Source organism: Melitaea cinxia, chromosome 4 (genome assembly GCF_905220565.1).
Source record: "Melitaea cinxia chromosome 4, ilMelCinx1.1, whole genome shotgun sequence".
NCBI classification, from domain to species: Eukaryota; Metazoa; Arthropoda; class Insecta; order Lepidoptera; family Nymphalidae; genus Melitaea; species Melitaea cinxia.
Window position 1 is genome coordinate 5044144 of NC_059397.1, and position 18844 is coordinate 5062987.

The following is an 18844-nucleotide window of genomic DNA, read 5'->3' on the forward strand; positions in this document are numbered from 1 at the left end:
TTTTATTACTTTCAGTTGATTGGGCGAAATGTAGGACAGCTGTTCAAGAAAGAAGTATTTATATTAGATTTGCCCACTATGAACATACCTAAGGAGAAACCGCGAAGTGCACTGGATTCAGCGGAGGGCACCGGACTAGAAAACCTATTTAATAATACCAACGCGCCGACATAGCGAAGATATGCTTAAATGCATTCGAGTTAAATTTTAATATAAGCGGACCCATGCGAACGTGATGGTTAATTTTAATTTTTTGTATCTGATAGATACAGTAAGTTTATATTTGTATGTATATTTTATACTCAATTATTTTTTTGTTTTCTCATATTTAAATTTCAGTTTATATACAACAATTTTAAAGTTTTAACTTTGTGTCTGTTGATTCACGGTCGCTTGGAATCCTCGCATCAAACAATGCGCTAGCCATATCCTACTCGCAATGGTAAACTAATTTCTGTGAATATTATCCATTTATATGTTAATAAATTATATGATAAAATTATACATTTTTTTTAATTATAAGATATCTTAGCAATCAATAGCATGTAGTAAGCAACTAACACTTGCACAGCAGCAGTGTTTTCATTGATGCCACATCATCATATGGTGTCAATTTCGAATGAGGATGTAAGCCTTAAACCTAGGGTTTGTAGGTACATTGTCTGCATTTTTTTCTCTCTTTTAGTACGGAAACAAACGGTATTACTATAATATACAGAATGACAAACAAAATAGTATCACTGAACTAAAAAAGTATCCGATATTACAATAGAACATATAACAAAGTTAAGAAGAGATGTTTAATATTAACAGTTCCATATTAAATAATAATAATTACAATAATTATAACAGATTGATTTATAATAGCGAGAGAATAAAACTCAGAACTCAGTGATACAGAAATTTTTAAATAAATAAGGACAATATCAAATAAAATAAAAGTTAAAAAAATATAATTATAAATAAAATTAAAATTAAATTTCTGTATCGCTGTGGCTTACGTTCATTTATTAAATATACCATATTTATTGCCTTTTTAATCAATAGTTTCGATGATTCGACCCTAAAAATAATAATAAAAGGTTTCTCTCATTCCATGAAAAGCGTAGGTTATATATATATTAAAAAAAAAAACTTGCATAAATATATAAATAATTTATTAATTTACTCGTAAGTATAAATCAGGTGAACGCCCACGTCGACATTAGTGCCGTTCTGGACGAGCTCAACTTTGTTAGCGTCGACATCTACTTTAAACACTGAGTCGTTATCCAACAAAGAACACTTGGTCTGGTAATCGCCGATTACAGGGATTTTCCGCGGACCGAGAACTGGATCATTGTACCGCCATAACTTTAGACCACTCAAATCTGAAAAAAAAATTGATAATTATTTAAAAATTTTGCTCAGTTATATATATATCTTTGTTGTTGATGCCGCGTTGGCGCAACGGTCACAGCCATGGATTGTACCTGTTGCGCTGGCGGTTGCAGGTTCGATCACCACACATGACAAACATTTGTATTATTAAACATTGATATTCCAGGCTGAAGCGACGAGCAATTGTAGGTTAAAAAAGGTTGTAATGGTATGGATAATTAATATAATAATACCAGCTGTTCCCTTGCAGTTTAGCCCACGTTAATTTGAGAGAAAAAGAATTAAAATAAAAAAATCTATAGCCCATAGTTTAGGAAAATGGAATATCCAATACAAAAAAAAAAAATATTGAGTTATGGTACAGCAGGAAATATCTTGTTCAAAATCTGGAGCAGCCCGACTCGGGAAGTACGTCGCTCGAAGCAGTTGTGTGTTCATGTGGTAAGGTGACCAGACTTTGTAGGGGATTGGGGTAGGTCAGCAACGCGCTTGCGACGCTCTGTTGTAGGGCGGCGGCACTTTTTAGGGAGCGGCAAAATTTAACAATACTTAAATAATAAAAATATTTTGTAAATATTTGAATCATGTTATATTATTTTTATCGCAACTACGAATTCGGACCGATTAAAAGGAGCACGAAATGTTTAATTACAGATTTTGTGGCGAAGTCGAGGAATCGTTTACACCTGTATAATACATATTAAGTTGAATATAGTTTATTTCACGTATGGGGAAGTCCCTTTAAGGTACGGGGAAGTACGCGATACTTTGAAAAAGTTTGACAATTCAAAGAAATTTGACTAGCCCTTTGGCGCAGTTTGTAGTGACCCTGCTTTCCGCTCCGAGGGTTGTGGGTTTGATTCCCACCCTGAGTCTGGGTGTAATATAAATATTTATTTATTTGATACTTTGAAAAAGTTTGACAATTCAAAGAAGTTTGACTAGAAATTTGACTAGCCCTTTGGCACAGTTTGTAGTGACCCTGCTTTCCGCTCCGAGGGTTGTGGGTTTGATTCCCACCCTGAGTCCACCTGAGTGTAATATAAATATTTATTTATATATGTATTATTTATAATTATGTTTATCGAAAAAAAAAATTGTTGTTACCTATAACACAAGCATTAAGTTGCTTACTTTAGGAACAGACGACCATGTGTGTATTGTGTAGATATTTATATTATATATTATACTATCATATTGATGGATCGTCAGTTGTCCATTTCACATCGTCTCCTATCTTAACTATGTTACGCTTTCCAAATTGTAATTTTTGTGCAAATAAGTACGTGTAGTGGTTGTGAAATAATTCAACAACTTTATGAAAAATTTAATTTTCAACTGTGTGAGTATTAAATATTAAATTTATGTAATTGTATATTGGACTATCTGATGTGCTGTTTAAACTTTAATTTATTAAAATAAAATATAAAATACCGCCGATGTGCGAGTTTTACACTCGCGTATCCAGGGTTCAACAAATAGTCTAGTCAACAAGTTCAAAAACGTGTTAAATAGGAACAAAGCTACTAAAAATATGTGTGATAGCTCATTTTTTGAATGACGTCTAGAAAAATGTTTTTAAGGGTTTACTAGCACACAAAAAATTTGCTATTGTTATTAACAAAATAATATAAAGAGGGTATTTAGTTTTTCGTTAATAATTTTTCAAAATCATTATTTTTTTTATATTTGAGGGATTTTGAGAAAAGATCTTAAAAGAGGAGGAAATTACCAAAAAAAATTTCGCCTCCCGGAACTCTATCTCTATTATTTATATATATATATATATATATATATATATATATATATATATATATTTTTTTTTTTACTTTGAAAATAGTGCTCCGCGAGGTTGTTACGGCATAAGCGCGACGTCTAAAAAGCCGGTATATCACCTAAAATATTTTTGACGTGACAAAATCTAATAAATCGATGAACGCAGCGTGCACGAAAAGGGATTTTAGCGTTACGTTCATTGTATGTATTGGCCTATGCGTCCGAGAAGAAATGTTTTATTTAAGGGCGTACCCTATCTGAATGACCTCGCGCGTTTCAACTCGCTTGACCGCCCCCTTCCCGCTCTTCACCTGACAACTTTTACGTATTTAAGCGCGTGAGGTAAAATAAAACATCTAGCGGATTTGTTGCGTATTATTACAACGCGCAGTCATCAATCGATTTTATAGGCCGAGAGTTGATAACGCAAACAGATTAAAATACCTAAATATATTTTATTTATAATTCACTTCTAAATATATGTGAATACTAACTTTGCAAATTATTTAAATACGCTACAGAGTTAATTTGCAATTAGGGATGGACTAAAAAGAAATACCTGGATATCTATTTGTTGGTAAGTAATTTAATTAGTATAGATGTGCTGATTATAGCTTTGGCCGACTAGCCAAATAGTCGATTGTAAAGAGACCACTAGTCAGCGGGCCGAATAAATTAAAAAAAATCCTACTCTTTTTAACCAACTTCAAAAAAGGAGGAGGACCGTATATATTTTTTTATGTATGTTCGGGGATAACTTCGTCGTTTATCGACCGATTTTGATAATTCTTTTTTTTGTTGGAAAGGAGATATCTTAGGTGTGGTACCATGATAAGTAAACTAGGATCTGATGATGGGATCCCAGAGAAATCGAGGAAAACTCGAAAATCCGCATAACTTTTTAATGTACCGATTTTGACAATTTTTGATTTAATCGAAAGCCGATGTTTATCATGTGGTCACATTTAAATTTCATCGAGATCTGATTACAACTTTTAGAGTAATCTTTGATAATGCGTATTTACTTGACTAATTTTTTGTCTACCTGCGTTTTATTACTTGTCGATATAACTGAAGTCGGTTTTTTTTAGTTTGCCTGCAAACACAATTATTATATTGAGTACACATGATTAAACATACACTCATTGATTTAAAATTGTGATTTTTATTTTTAAATATGAATCGGTTACATTTTTGCTTTTATTTGAGTATATTTCTTAAATAATGTGTTCGGATCAATCCGTTTTTGAAGTATGCAGTCAATATAGAATTTTGTCAACTTTTGTTTTATTTCCTTCTGCCAAAAATTATCGTCTTTATTAACCCTTAATTAGGCGCATTAAGAAAATCACACAATTAGTCGCATGGGGTCTCGAGTGACCCCAAAAACAAGATTGAAAAAGGATTGTATGAAATAAATAAAACAATGATTGGATTATATAAAATATTAGTGTTCTTTATTATCATTAACTTTAATAAACACAAATATAGCTCTGACTTAAAATTTAAACAAAAAATGACAAACTTCTAACTACTCCTAAAACTACATAATTTTTGACTTAGCCGATTCGCTTATTTAAAAAAAATAATAATAAGTCTCATTAGCCGATTTTTTTTATCTGCAATCGACGCAGTATACTCTAAAGTATTGTTGAGAAACAAATTTACACCACTTATGACATTTGGTTGGCACTTTTTTGTCGTTCTTCCTAGGATACAATGAGCAACGTCCGCGCTTAGATATTGACTGATGCACCGTCTTTTTCATATCATGTGCTTCACGCAGCCATTTTTTTGTTGACGCAGTGACAGAAAGCTGCTAATACGATGCTTTTAGTGACTTTCTATAGGTGCTGCTGCCAATTTAAAAAAAAATCTGTCTTGTATGTGTAATATTCTTATTAACTTTCGATCTGAGTATGATAAATGCGTTGATGCCAGATAACTTTAGAAGATGACAAAATATAGCCAGATTTCTACTTCTCTTCCAAAATTATAACAACTGCAAAGTTGTTCATTGTAATCGACATCATTTTTGCCACCGATGATTCAGATGATATAACTTGACTATCTGCGAACTCTTCAATTTTACTACTAGAATCATGGGAACTATACACAGCGTTGCCGTTTACTAATTTGTCTTCTGAAGCAGAACTAGCAACATCTTGCTCATCGTCGGCCACCTCCAGCCATTCCAATAACTACCTATTATTAGCCACTTAAAAAATCAATAAATTGAAAATAAAAGAAAAAGTCTGTGCAAATAAACACAAAAATAGGTAAATTTAATAGCCGGTATATAAATACATATATACTAATAAAAAAATTACCAATTTACGAATATTAACGAAGTAGAAACATAAAAATAAAAACTTAGCTCCGCAAAAAAAATCACGTAAGTGGTCGCATGGGGTCAGCGCTCTAGAGAAAAGCGACCAGTGCATATGCGTAAATGTTCTGGAAGCGACTGATTTGCGTACCCTTAGGGAAGTTAGGAAGCTAGAGTGAGCGTGGGGGCGCTCAAATTTCTCAAAGATATATATTTTTCAATTTGAAATGGCCGTGACCCCATGCGCCTAATTAAGGGTTAATAATTTCGATTCTAAGCGATTCATTTTCACTGCCCCATACCGCATATATACATTTTTTGCTTTGTGTTACATGTAATTGACCTTGAATTTGGTAATACCAATTTTTGTTAATGTGGTATTGACCATTCTTATTTATTTTCCAGACGGTTATTTTTTTCTTCCTAATAGCTTCGTCTATGCCGATTCTATGCGCTGTAATGGGACATTTCACCTCAATGAGATGACGATGTTTGCCAATAACCTTGTGATTGTGGTCGTATGTATTTTCAGTGAAACTAGGCAAATTTATAGTTGACAACACTTCTTCAAGTTGTGACCGGCCACATCCTATTGCGATGGTACCAGCTACTGCACATGCATTCAAATTTAAATAATTGTCTTCACAGATATCATTTTCGATTGTAAGAGTTACGTTATACATTTTACACTGAAAAGTAAATAATGATATCAGACTATTTTGATTTTCTCCTGTTAGTATTATATCATTCGATGAATACGCTAGATGGCCATGTTTACAAAAGTTGAGTAATTTTTGAATTGAGATATGGCCACAATCTTCCTTCCGACGTGTTTATCGGATATAATTTCTTCCGGTTCCGTAGTAACAGTATACTGAAATTAAAAAAATAACTGAATCGAGAACAAAAAGTTGAACACATATTTTATTTGTTTACCAGAAAGAAAATGTGAAAGGTAAAATAATACAGTGATAACTAAAATGGAAATACCTCTTTTTCTTCACTTTCTAATCCCTGACAATAGGTTGAATTAAACCCATTAGTTGACTCTGCAAACTTATTCTTATGTGCCATAGGCGTAGTTAAATCTAGACCTTGTGGCACTTTTTTGAAGGTAGTCCTAGAAAAAAATATACATTTACTAAGATAATAACATATTTTACATTTTGTACACATTGAATTAAGATAACACAAAGACACATATCTACACACACATCCACGCAAACAAATACTAGTACACTTATTGCTGCATTTTTTTTTGGTACTATATAGGTATGTTTGACACACTAAAACATACATTCATAAATAATATACATACATATACAAATACTTTATTCGTCGATTATAAGTAGGTCTGTCATTTCATTAGATAGTATGAATAAAGACAAAAAGAATACACAATATAACATACATACATACATACATACTTAATTACATACACACATACATATAACACACAAAACTTATACTATTACGTAATCGATGCCTACGATTAAAATGTCACTTCCTGGCTAGGTACTCATTTTTCATTTAAACTAATCCTAAGTAAAAAAAGGAAATTAAAAGAAATAAATAAAAACCGACTGCATAAAAACTGAAAAGAAAGATAAACAAGTCCAGTACTCAATCTAGATTCCTATACTGAGTACTGGACTTGATTTTAAATCACTCACAGCGATTTAAGCAGTCGGGTTCACATACCGATTTACTTTTTTTATAACCGCACCAAGTCCGCAAAGCCCAGTCAGGAAGTGTCTAATAATGCGGTGTGACTCTTAGCATATTTTACTTACTGTGTGACATCGCAAGTTCGAAGTTGACAATTTTCTGAAGTTAAATCTTGGTTTTCTATATTTCCATCGAGTTGTTGTAGTACCTGTCTTTTTCTTTGAACTCTGTAAATAAAATAATAAGATGATTATTTATATTGTAAATTTTAGTAAATTTAATTGATATTATATTAATTTTATTAATACGTTCTATTGTATTGTAATAAACTTACAATCAATATAAAATTACGATAAAAAATCAGTACGTAATTAAGTACTTACACTGCGATTTTTATTTCCGTGAGCCTTTGTTGCTGATATCATTTCACTTTTGATACTTTCGGCATATTCAATTTACACAAGTAAACAAATAGGTAGTTTATTTCGTCCTTTCGCTCGCTTATAAAACTAAATAAACAGTATTTGCACAAGCAAATAAGTAAATGCGTCTTTTCGTTCACTTGTAAAACTAAAGTGTCTACAGTGTCCTATCACACAAATGTCAAAATTGTGGGGTCAATAAAAATAAAATAATAAACAATAAATGCGCGCGCGTCGCATCAAACGACACAAGCTCCTCATACAACGGCCGAGAGGCGAATGCTCCTCGTCGCCCGCGCAGACACCCGCTTGCCCGGTTTACTTACGAAATTCAATATTACAGATTTCTCAAAAATTATCTATTTAATTGAAAAATTGGCAGACAGTATTGAAGAGTAATGCATTATTCACTACTGGTTAAAGTTTCATGTCTATGCGTTGCATAATTAACGAGTTTATACTGATTTTAGACCGAGAAAAGCGTTCACGAAAAATTCATTTTCTCGTGATAAGGTAAATTTTTCAATATATCAGTAGACACAATTACAGATCAATTATCAAGCTAAAATATTGTCTTTAGAACTTTATTGTTTATTCAATGTTCAAGCATACTATAAGGAATGTAAAAACAGTAAATTCGGCCGGGTAGCCCCTTAAAACTAGCTGTGCCGTTGTTCATCCGCGTGGAATTTAACAGAAAAGTTTTTGTTCAGTTCGCAGTTATGACATTAAATAAGTGTCTAAAATAAAAGTAGCTTAAGTTACTCCTTTCTACATCAGTTATCTGCCAGTAAAGTCGAATCAAAATCGGTCTAGCCTACTACGCACGATTGTGCGTCAGTGAGGTACGATAATCGCTTCCCATCAGGCGACGTACGCTTTTTGCCGATCTAGTCTTATAAAAAAAGAACTAATAATTTCTGAGATTAGTGCGTTCATACGAGCGAACGTATGAACTGTTTCAATTACTCGTTAAAACAGATCGACACGCTCACCCTTGACGGCTTTGACCTCCTTAGCGAGCCGGGCCTTGAGCTGCGCCACCGAGTCCCCGTCGGCGAGCCCCAGCGCCGCGGCGAACAGGCCGGAGCGCGGCGCGGGGTTGGCGAGCGCCAGCGCCACGCGCCGCGCCGCCGCGAACGTCACGTGCGGCGCGCCGGGCGCGCACTCCTCGCGCGTCTTCTCGCCCGCCTCCGCGCTGTCCGCGTACTTCACTTCGATCGACTCCAGCTGAAACGTTGACCGGAATAAATAAATAAATATATATACAACACACACACGGTCGTCTGTTCCTAAAGTAAGCAACTTAATGCTTGTGTTATAGGTAACAGCCGACTGGTATAGCTATATTTTTTTTTTCGATATATATTCTTATAAATAATACATACATAAATATATTAAGAGTTTTTCAAATATTATTTGCTCAAATATCGTGTCGATTTGTGTATCGAGTTGTTTGTGTGAATGAGATTTTAAAACGTGTAATATTTTTCGATAGTCTGCCGATAATCACAGAAATCGCTCAGAGGGCATTTGAGGATTCACCTTAAGCGAATTTAAAATATTCTTGTAACGTTAGGCATTAGCGTAAGTTGCGACGATATTATAATTGTTTGTGAATGAAACAAATATATAATATAGGTTCTATATAGGTTCACGTCTGTTACAATTTTTGGTTCTTCTAGCTGAATGTAATTCAATATATGTATAAACAGTTGAAAATTCTGAACGACGTAATTAGTCAATATAGTTAATTAAACTGAATGATTCACAAGGAAAGAAAACAGAAACAGATATTTGTACAAATACGGCGGTGGTTAGGAGCATCAGGCTTAAGCAGAGATGGTTATACATACGCAGCGTTACGCCAAAGCTATCGTAATATTTCGTTCTATAGAGAGCTATCGTGTTCTTAATTGGATACTATAGTCTGTTCAACGAGAAGAGATACCAAATGTAAACAAAGCCCATCATTTTTTTATTGCGACGACGGAACAAACAAAATATAGTCTATCTCTTTCTATCTTGTTTGTTTGCTATCTGCTACATGTCTCTCTGCAAGGTCGAACGATATTTTAACTGGCCTTGAAAACAATCAGACCGCGGACGGCCTTTTGATTTTGTATTGTTTATTTTAATTTCATTTCGTGTTCTGAAGCGCTCGGGGTGATTTTTATATTTCGATAATTATTATTTAATAAGTATCAAATCTTAAATACATAATTATATTTAGTTAATTATATTTAATTCAGTAATTATCAAAATATAAATATATTCTACATTTTAAAAATTTGTATAAGTAAAAAAAAGGTTACAAAACCCTGCATAGTTGAATGACCTCGCATTTGGTTTGTTTACATTTTGTATCTCGGCTCGTTGAACGCACTATAGTTAGTATGTGTTTATACAGTAGGTATATATGAAATGGCCACGAGATCGACCAACACGGCGCCCGTGGGCCACACGCCACGGCCGCACTCACGTCCAGCGTCTGCAGCAGGTAGGGCGCGTTGTCCCGCAGCACGGCGGCCTCGTCGAAGGGCAGCGCGGCGGCGCCGCCGGGCCCGCGCTCGCGCACCGCCTGCACGAACGGCATCGCTCGCTTCATGTACCTCTGGAGCTCGGGGAGCGACGACAGCTTCGCGGATATCGTCTTGTTATCCGGCAGGCCCGATGGCTGAAAGCATATTGTTTGCTTATTATTATCGCTTTTAAACCAGTACGGTCCAGCTACAAAAGCCTAGAAACTACGAATTTTCCAGCGGTTAAAAATTTATAGCAATAAGTATCATTAATTCTTCTCAAGCTATTTGAAATCATCATCATCACTTCAGCCTATCGCAGTCCACTGCTGGACATAGGCCTCCACAAGTTCACGCTAAAATCGGCGTGAACACGTGTGTTGCCCATAGTCACCACACTGGGCAGGTGGATTGGTGACTATGACAGTGGGAGAGGGTGGCTGTATTCTTTACTACCATAACCATACAGCATAAATAAAAATAAATATTCGTCATGGTCATGGTTATGTTTGTAACTCTTTATTCATCTTTTTATCTTTTCCAATGATATTTAGAATAATTTAAAGGTAATCATGTGCTAGTTTGCATACCATGAAATTACTAAAACAATTCAACAACATACTTAAACTAACCGTTTTCAGTTCTTCCATAGTACTCAATATAATATGTTGCCATTTAGGATATTCTTTGGCTACCCAAATAATTGCTTTGGTAGGTTTGGGCTCCTGTTTGGCGACTTCACCTTTTTTAGGTTTCTTAACAGCACAGTGATTCTTGAGGTAAATCCGAAAAGAGTGAGCGGCTTCCATTAAGTAGTTACTGGCTTGTACTGCGACTTCATCTATTTCTCCCGCTACCGGCCATTGTTCATGGAGAATGCTCTCCTTCTGTAATATACGAAATTGAATTATTGATAAGAAAATTTAAAGAAAATTTTATAAACGTATCACAATTATATGTACTATATTTCGTGCTTACATTTTTGCGTACATATAAAGTTAATGAAATATATATTTGATAAAACACAGAAATAAGCAAGTAAATAACTTTCATCTTAATCAAAAGTTAGTTCTAATTGGAGTAAGGGGCAGTTTTCAAGCGAGTGCTATGAATTTATCTTGGTTGTTAATAGTCAAGCCTATTAAGGCACATATTAAATTTTCAAAATCATAATGGAACCAGAATTTTTTTTGATGTTTTTTGCAACTTTTATCCCCCTAACCCCATTGATGACATCTGGTAAGCTTTTAGACTACCCCACCAAACCCAAAAATCATGGGTATTATTTTTGTGCAAAGTAGATTAAAATTTTAGAGCATCATCTTTAAATATCTAATTAAATTTTGAAAAGTTAAGCATCGTAATATAAATTTCTAGACAGGCATCAAGGCTGCAGGGCGTTATTTTAGTGATATCTCAATATAGACCGCCCCTTCCTCCTTGTGATATTTTGTTGTTTTTGCGAGCCCCTCGCCCTTCTTACTTACATTATCCAAAAGTTCCCAAACATGTTCTGCAACGTGAGGACATATCGGGGACATAAGTTTCGCCTGCGTCGCTATATACCGCATCACTAGCTCTACATGCATGCCGTTGTCTGAGCAAAGTTCCCTGTATTTGTCTCTAGCGGCTTGAAGCTCGAAGAAACCAGTCTTTAGAGCCTCTTTGAATAACATTCTTTTGTAATTGTCATCGGTTTGATTAATTTTCGCGTTCATCTCGCTCACGAAAACTTTGTCGTGAAAATTGTAATCGCCTAAAATGGATTAAGTATGTAATGTATTGTTCATATTATTATTGACTACTTTATTTATTTAAGGGCCTGCTTCATCGATTTTGGATAAAGTTTATCCTACACGCAAGTTAAGAATAGACTTTAACATCAGGAGGTAGAACAGATCATTAGGATCGGTTTTTCTTCAATGAATAAATTACAACTTTTAAATTCACAACTGCAAATATAAGTATCTCGTAAGCATACAGAAATTCGATGGTAAAAAATTAATATATTATGAATTTTTATTTATTGGATATAATTAAATAGCAGTATCCAGAACCGGCGAAAACAGTTCTAAATATAATTATTATTGCTATTACCCACCAGTTCTTAAGCTGGATTTAGTAGCAATAATTTCCTTCACCCATTCAATAAATGTATAAAGCCTCAAAATGGCCGCATCGGCTGTGCTTTCTACGAAATTTGCGTCTTCAACTGAATCACCGGCGTCAGCCAAAGTAAGCCTCATTCCGTCCGCACTAAACTTGTCCACACTTTCAGTGAGAGTTAAGAAGTTTCCGTCTGACTTGGACATTTTTGCAGAATTTAACATCAAATGCCCATTAGCCCGAATCCCTTTCGGCCATTTGTCTTCTTCATTTTGCCAAATCGCGCAATGGTTGTAAATATAAAAGGTTAAGTGATTCTGAATCAGATCCTTTCCCGAGACCCTAAGATCAACTGGGTACCTAAGAAAATTAAATATTATAGAAAATACATAATTTTGAAGACCTTTGTAGCAGTTAAATAAATTTTATTAAATTTATGAATATTACCAGAACTGGAATGATTTTTTCATTCTTTGTAGTGATTCTTTAGATATTTTAGTATTTTTAGGTAGTGGTGCATTTTTAAAGAAAACATAGTCCCAAACTTCATCTGTCATATCTTCTGGTTTTATTTTTAGCTCATTTTCAGCGTTACCCCTAAATGTATTACCTTGTATAAAGTGGGAAATTGTATAGTATGCGTTATAAATAGTAGAGTCGGAGAGAGATTCAATAACCCATTGTTGATCCCAAGGTAATTTAGTTCCTGAAATAATGAAACATTTTAAATAAAAATAAAAATAAAAAAAATAACTTCGGATATACAAATATATATATAAATGAAGGTTCTTTTACTTACCAAGACCATATGTCCTAGAACAGGCATACTCATGCAGCCATTTTAGGGTAGCTTGGAAATTTTTTCTAACTTCATCATGATAGGTGTTCATTTGCGCCAATGCATTCTCCGCTTGAGCCTTCCATTCTTCATTACCATAATCAAGATACCACTGATTACAAAGTGCAACAACGCACTCGTCTCCAGACCTCGATATAATCGTTTTCTCAGGTTCGTAATAAATACAGGCTCCCTTTTGTTCAATTAGTTTCATTTGCACATTCTTCTTAACATCCTGAACCTTCGAGCCCTTGAATTCACCGACCAATAAAACACCGTCATAGAAACCTTTTAAGTAAACCATTTCTTTGGCTTGCAGTAGTTTGTCTTTATCGTTTTGACTCTGTATTTTTAATTGATCATACACATGTACAGCTGAGAGGTTGCCAAACTCCGGAATTTCGAGTATGGGGACCGGTTTGTATGGAAGAACCATTTCATCTGTGATACCGTACTTTTCTCTGAAAGCTGGCTTCTTTTGCAAGTCAACAAATGCTGCGTAATCATCAGGTGAGTCAGATATTACACTTGTAACTATTCCGGTGCCTTTATCTTCTTTAATTGTCAACATTGGCAGTGAATATATCTTTTCGTAACACGTAGCTGGAGATTTAAGTGCAATGCCTAAAAGATCTTGCCCAATAAAATTTTCGAGTACATTGAACTCTCCGTCTTTTTCGGTAAAATCTTGATAGCTCATGTTTCTTGCCGCTCTTTTGGTGCAAATAAAAATACCATCGTTTACAGTTTCGAAGGCAATGTATTTTATATCAGGGTGGACCCAGCAGTTTGTTTGACCATACATTGTCTCGGGTCTCAGAGTTGCCGCTACAAAATTTACCTTTTTTCCTTTAAAAGATCTGGAATTTCATTACATTTGTTATAAATCTAAAATGTTTAATATATTTTATCTAAATAAAAACAAATAAGAACATATGAAATTAAGAAAAATTCGCTTCAGCCTGTAATATCCCACTACTGGGCATAGGCCTCTTTCTCCATTCAGGATAAGGATCAGAGCTTAATCCACCACGCTGCTCCAATGCGGATTGGTGGATATATTCCATACTATGAGTAACGATTGCTATCAGGTGTGCATGCTAACAACCGCGACCGACGGCTTAACATGCTTTCCGGGGCACGGTGGGGAGGCCTACTAGGACTGCACAAACACCCAGATCACGGCAAACACGTGTATGGCCAATACAAATGTTTGTTATGTGCGGGGATTTAACCCGCAACCGCCGGCACAACAGGCACAATCCATGGTTTATGCGATTAGCTTATATATATATTTTTTTTTAATTTCATTTAGAAGATTTTTTTAATACAACATTTTCAAAATAAAAGGCTTACTTAAAAACTTTGGGCAGAGGTTCCAAAACCTCTAATTTGATAAGAGTATATTCTTGTGGACCAGCACCTTCCCCTGTGCTTCGATCATGGTCCATACACGGTTGTTTATCCAAGGGCGAGAAAATTGTATAACGCTTGCCATACATTATTTTTTTACGTTCTTTAAGGTGATTGAATTGCCATCTTACAAATGAATCATAAAACGGATTTGCATCAGTTGTTATAAACTTTCTACGCCAGTCAACCTTAAAATAATAAATTTTATAGAAATAAAAAATCATGTTTATATAATAAATAATATAAACACCATGCAGATTTTAGTTCAGTTTAGTTCAGTTTTAGTACAGCACTTAGATTTTATAAAAAAATAAATAAATAAAAACTTATTTACTGTATTTAAATTAATATGCATTAATAGTACTGTGGTCTTTACATGGGCACTAAGATTAAAAATTCTGGTGGTCTTAAAATTCTGATTGAAAATATATATTATATTCTGATTGATATATATATATATATATATATATATATATATATATATATATATATATATATATATATATATATATATATATATATATATATATATATATATATATATATATTCTATTTTTACACAATTGTCAACCATACATTGTAAATATGTACATTGTCCACATAATGTACTTTTGTTAAAAAAAATTCTTTCTTAAATTTGGTTTAGTGAAAGTCTCCATTGATTAATGTTATTTTTTTTATAATAACATTATATATTATAAATAATAAAGTGTTTAATAAATAAAATAAAATGTGACTAACTAAACATAGCATTATATATAAAGAAAATATGAACCATACATGAATGCCCATTCTTTTTAAATCAGCAACAGCCAGCGGTGGGAAATACTCAAGCCAATAGCTCTCATTAGCAAATTCTTTAATTTCCTCCTCAGGAACACCAATGCTCTGCATAATCTGCCACTGATACTTCGCAGCCCCGGCTTTAGCAACTGCTTTACTTTTTTTCCCTTTACTCTTATCCTTGGGAACAATATCTGTCTGTTCTTGAACTTCTACTTCTTTATCTTCAGGAAATACTGGTGGACATCCATACAATTCCATTTCTCTTTTAAGCTTATCGGCACATGCTTTGATTGGCATACCAGTGCAATGGAAACCAAAAGGAAATAAAACCTTTCTACCTTTTAACCTGTAGTATCTTGATGCAAACTGTTAATAAATTTTATATTACTTAAACAATAAATATTTAAAACATTATTAATTTTTTGTTAATCATGTTTAGATGAAGGAGTGTTGAGTGGACATTATATCATACCTCACATTTTGAGAGAGAAAATGTGTGACCAAGGTGTAAACGGCCATTCATATATGGATATGGAAAAGTGCACATAAATTTTTCATGTTTTTTTCCATCGTCCGGGGCTTCCATTTCGAAGATTTTTTCCCGATCCCATCGTTCCTGCACTTTTTTTTCAATTTCTTGTAGGTACTCAACCTTAAAGGTTCCTTTACGATCCGAATTCGTCTAGAATGAAGAGTAAATGAAAAAAAAAAAAAACAATTATCGAACTTTTTTAATTTAATTTACCGTGTTTAAATTAAATCTTATATTACATATTTATTTAAAAAATTGTATAAGAAACTCGAAAAGAAATATAACCTAAGTTTTACATAAAATAGTTCCGAAAAAGCAAGTTAATTTAGTTTGAAAGCCGAGAAACTTAAAATATTTACCATTTCTATTGTACTTTTAATTGAATCAGTACAAGTTATTAAAATATTTCAATATCGGCTATTTAAAGAGACACGTTTAAAACTTCCTATCCTAAACGTCACTCCTATTAGCAATTGACAGCTCACAAGATGTCATTTTAAATGACAATGACAAAAAAGTTGACGTACCAACCTTCATACAAATATTTTCAGCTCTCACTCTTGTGGCTAATGGGATCACTTTCAAACCAAAAAAACACTTAAGGACTGATTAGTAAACTATTTATTTTAACATAAACTTTTTGAATTTATTTTTTATGAAACGTAGTCATTATAAAATTTATATAAAAATACAAAAGTTATGTCAGATAACTAGACATGTTACTTCTTAAAGCGATTTTCACGGAATCATAAAATATGACAGAATTCAATCTGAACAAATAAAACAGACATTTCAAATTTAAAGTAATTCAAACATAATACATAAACCAAACAGATCAGCAATGACATCAAAAGACTATGTATAATCTGAGATTACCAATCAACACTCCCAACTCGGCAACTCAAACCGTCCACGTTGCTACATTTGGGCCCCGTTCCGTCTCGACCGTGACACCCATTCTATAGTTCCATGTCCACCTAAGCTGTAAGGCCCGTGGGCAACGCGAGTGATCACTCGACATCATAGATGATTTTTGAATATCATATCAAAAATTGACCGCTCCAGCGGGGTTCGAACCCGCGTCTCCGACTGACCGTGTCGGCGCTCTAGCCAATTAAGCTATGGAACGATGCAATTTTTGATATGATATTCAAAAATGTTTAGAATTCCTAATGTGGGTAACACAAAAACAAAATCTTAGATATCATAGATGATGTCACTGTTTGTGACCACACGGCCCACAAAATACAGATGAGACGAAGTTGGCTTTCATCAAAACGTGGCAGGAATTTAAAAAACAACTATCAATGTCAAATCGTAACTGTTATCTCTGATTCGATTCTGCAAAACGCAACGATAAATTCCCGACAATCCACGTTGAATTAAGTTTTACTCCAATCCATGCGAAATACTGGATGTTTTTATCATGCCGCCATTTTGCGAGCACACAGCTGACATCTGACAGCGCCCAAATATATGCATTCCACTTATAAAATTCACCAGCAACGCCCGCAGTGTTTTTTACGTTAGTGGAACGGCAATTTCAGCGATTGTGATCGATGGGGTTGTGGGCCTGAGGTGGAACGCGCCCATTAAGTTGCTTCATCAAATCTTCCAACCTCCTCAATCCTCTCCAATCTTTTGTATTAATCCTTTATTCTCTACTTCATTCAAAGCCCTAACTTATAGTATTCTCGTCGTCACAAATATGGGCCTTAAAAAAGAAGATCCTGATATAAAGTTCAAATTTCAAGATTTTTATATACTGATGCATGTGTGGCTACCTACCACATCGAGCTATTATTACTTATTTAAGTAGTAATAGTAATTCAATGACGCTACTACAATATAACTTACCTTATACCATTATCTTTTAACCAGTTAACCTTACTGATACCTTTACCTTAAAAATACCTTTCTTACCGTTCATAACCTCTAACCATTACCATTACCAAGAAACATTGACGCGTTCGTGAAACAGGAAGTACATAGCTCTGAAAAGAGCTGTTTTAATGTTCATGAAACAAGACTGTTATTGTTATTATTATTATTATTATTTATTGTTGTTTTTTTATTGTTAACTAGCGACCCGCTCCGGCTTCGCACGGGTGCAATGCTGATACTAAATATACCACAGAATGCCTTTATTTATAGTGTGAAGCTAGCTTATAACATGGTAATTAACATAATAACAACAACATTCAAATATGCGTCGTTAGATTACACGTTGTTACAGAATGCGTTGAAGAAAAAAAGGTTCACTGCTCGTTCCCCGTAGGTGATAGCGTGATATTATGTAGCCTATATGTTGACCCGACTTCTTAATAATGTTCGTGCCAAATTTGAAGTAAATCCATGCAGTACTTTTTGAGTTTATCCCGGACATACAGACAAACAGACAAAAATTGTAAAAACTATATTTTTGGCTTCGGTATCGATTGTAGATCACATCCCAAATATTCTTTAAAAAAATATTCAATGTACAGTTTTGACTTTGCTACCATTTTATTATATGTAGAGATACTTTTAAACAAATATTACCACTTTTTATTCATTAAATATAATGGATCGACATCTTCTGAGTAAGACTTTTATTCCGACACACATACACACACAATAGTCCCAAACATAAAAACCCCCGACCAGATGTGTTGGTGTTGTTTGCTGGATTCCAAAATTTAAAATCTTCCTGCTATTTAAATATTTCTCCCGAACCATCTTTGTTTTCCAGTAAAGCTATTGCTATACTGGAAGCTATACTTTTTGCCCTCTCCCATGACTTAGGACCGACGATTACCTTTACTGAGTCACTAAGTTGTCTCTTAGAAAAGCTATTATATTCTTCCCGTCAGGATTTTAGGGCATTCTGGAATTGCTGACCTGACCAAAATCAGAGTTTGGGACCACTCATTATGTGAATGTGGCCTTGACGAAGGTACGGTCTCCCACATCCTCTTTTCCTGTCCGATACTCTCCGTCCTATATATGACATCCTTCCCTGTGATATTCCCCATCCTATAATATATATGCAATGTTTTTAACCTTTTGACCGCCACGCCTCAAAACCATTCC

General features: G+C 34.3%; 2 protein-coding genes and 1 long non-coding RNA gene across 3 annotated transcripts in view; 1 reads left to right on the top strand and 2 right to left on the bottom strand.

Moving 5' to 3' along the window:
- The window catches only part of LOC123670174 (exportin-5), a 35110-nt gene extending 34608 nt beyond the window's left edge, over window positions 1-502 (top strand). The window contains exon 20 of the mRNA XM_045603684.1: window positions 16-502. Within this exon, the coding sequence (XP_045459640.1) occupies window positions 16-174 (159 nt within the window). The 3' untranslated portion in view covers window positions 175-502. The remainder of the gene's footprint in view (window positions 1-15) is intronic.
- A 638-nt stretch (window positions 503-1140) lies between these two features.
- LOC123670031 (leucine--tRNA ligase, cytoplasmic) lies at window positions 1141-16256 on the bottom strand. The gene is made up of 12 exons (XM_045603526.1): window positions 16132-16256; window positions 15713-15922; window positions 15235-15606; window positions 14398-14642; window positions 13003-13901; window positions 12651-12909; window positions 12199-12563; window positions 11585-11853; window positions 10730-10984; window positions 10058-10252; window positions 8571-8805; window positions 1141-1370 (listed from the first exon to the last, which is right to left on the bottom strand). Exons 1-12 carry the CDS (start codon window positions 16132-16134, stop codon window positions 1165-1167), a joined length of 3513 nt encoding a protein of 1170 aa, XP_045459482.1. The 5' UTR covers window positions 16135-16256; the 3' UTR covers window positions 1141-1164.
- Window positions 5744-7365, bottom strand: LOC123670032. The gene is made up of 3 exons (XR_006745857.1): window positions 7279-7365; window positions 6476-6605; window positions 5744-6359 (listed from the first exon to the last, which is right to left on the bottom strand). It is a non-coding gene; the product is annotated as an uncharacterized LOC123670032 (long non-coding RNA).
- Window positions 16257-18844: the final 2588 nt, after the last annotated feature.

Excerpts from the sequence above, each read along its gene's own strand:
- LOC123670031 (XM_045603526.1), bottom strand. Across the intron at positions 14,643-15,234 it reads TAAAAAGAATGGGCATTCAT|GTTGACTGGCGTAGAAAGTT; the intron begins GTATGGTTCATA and ends TATTATTTTAAG. Across the intron at positions 8,806-10,057 it reads ACCTGCTGCAGACGCTGGAC|CTGGAGTCGATCGAAGTGAA; the intron begins GTGAGTGCGGCC and ends TCAACGTTTCAG.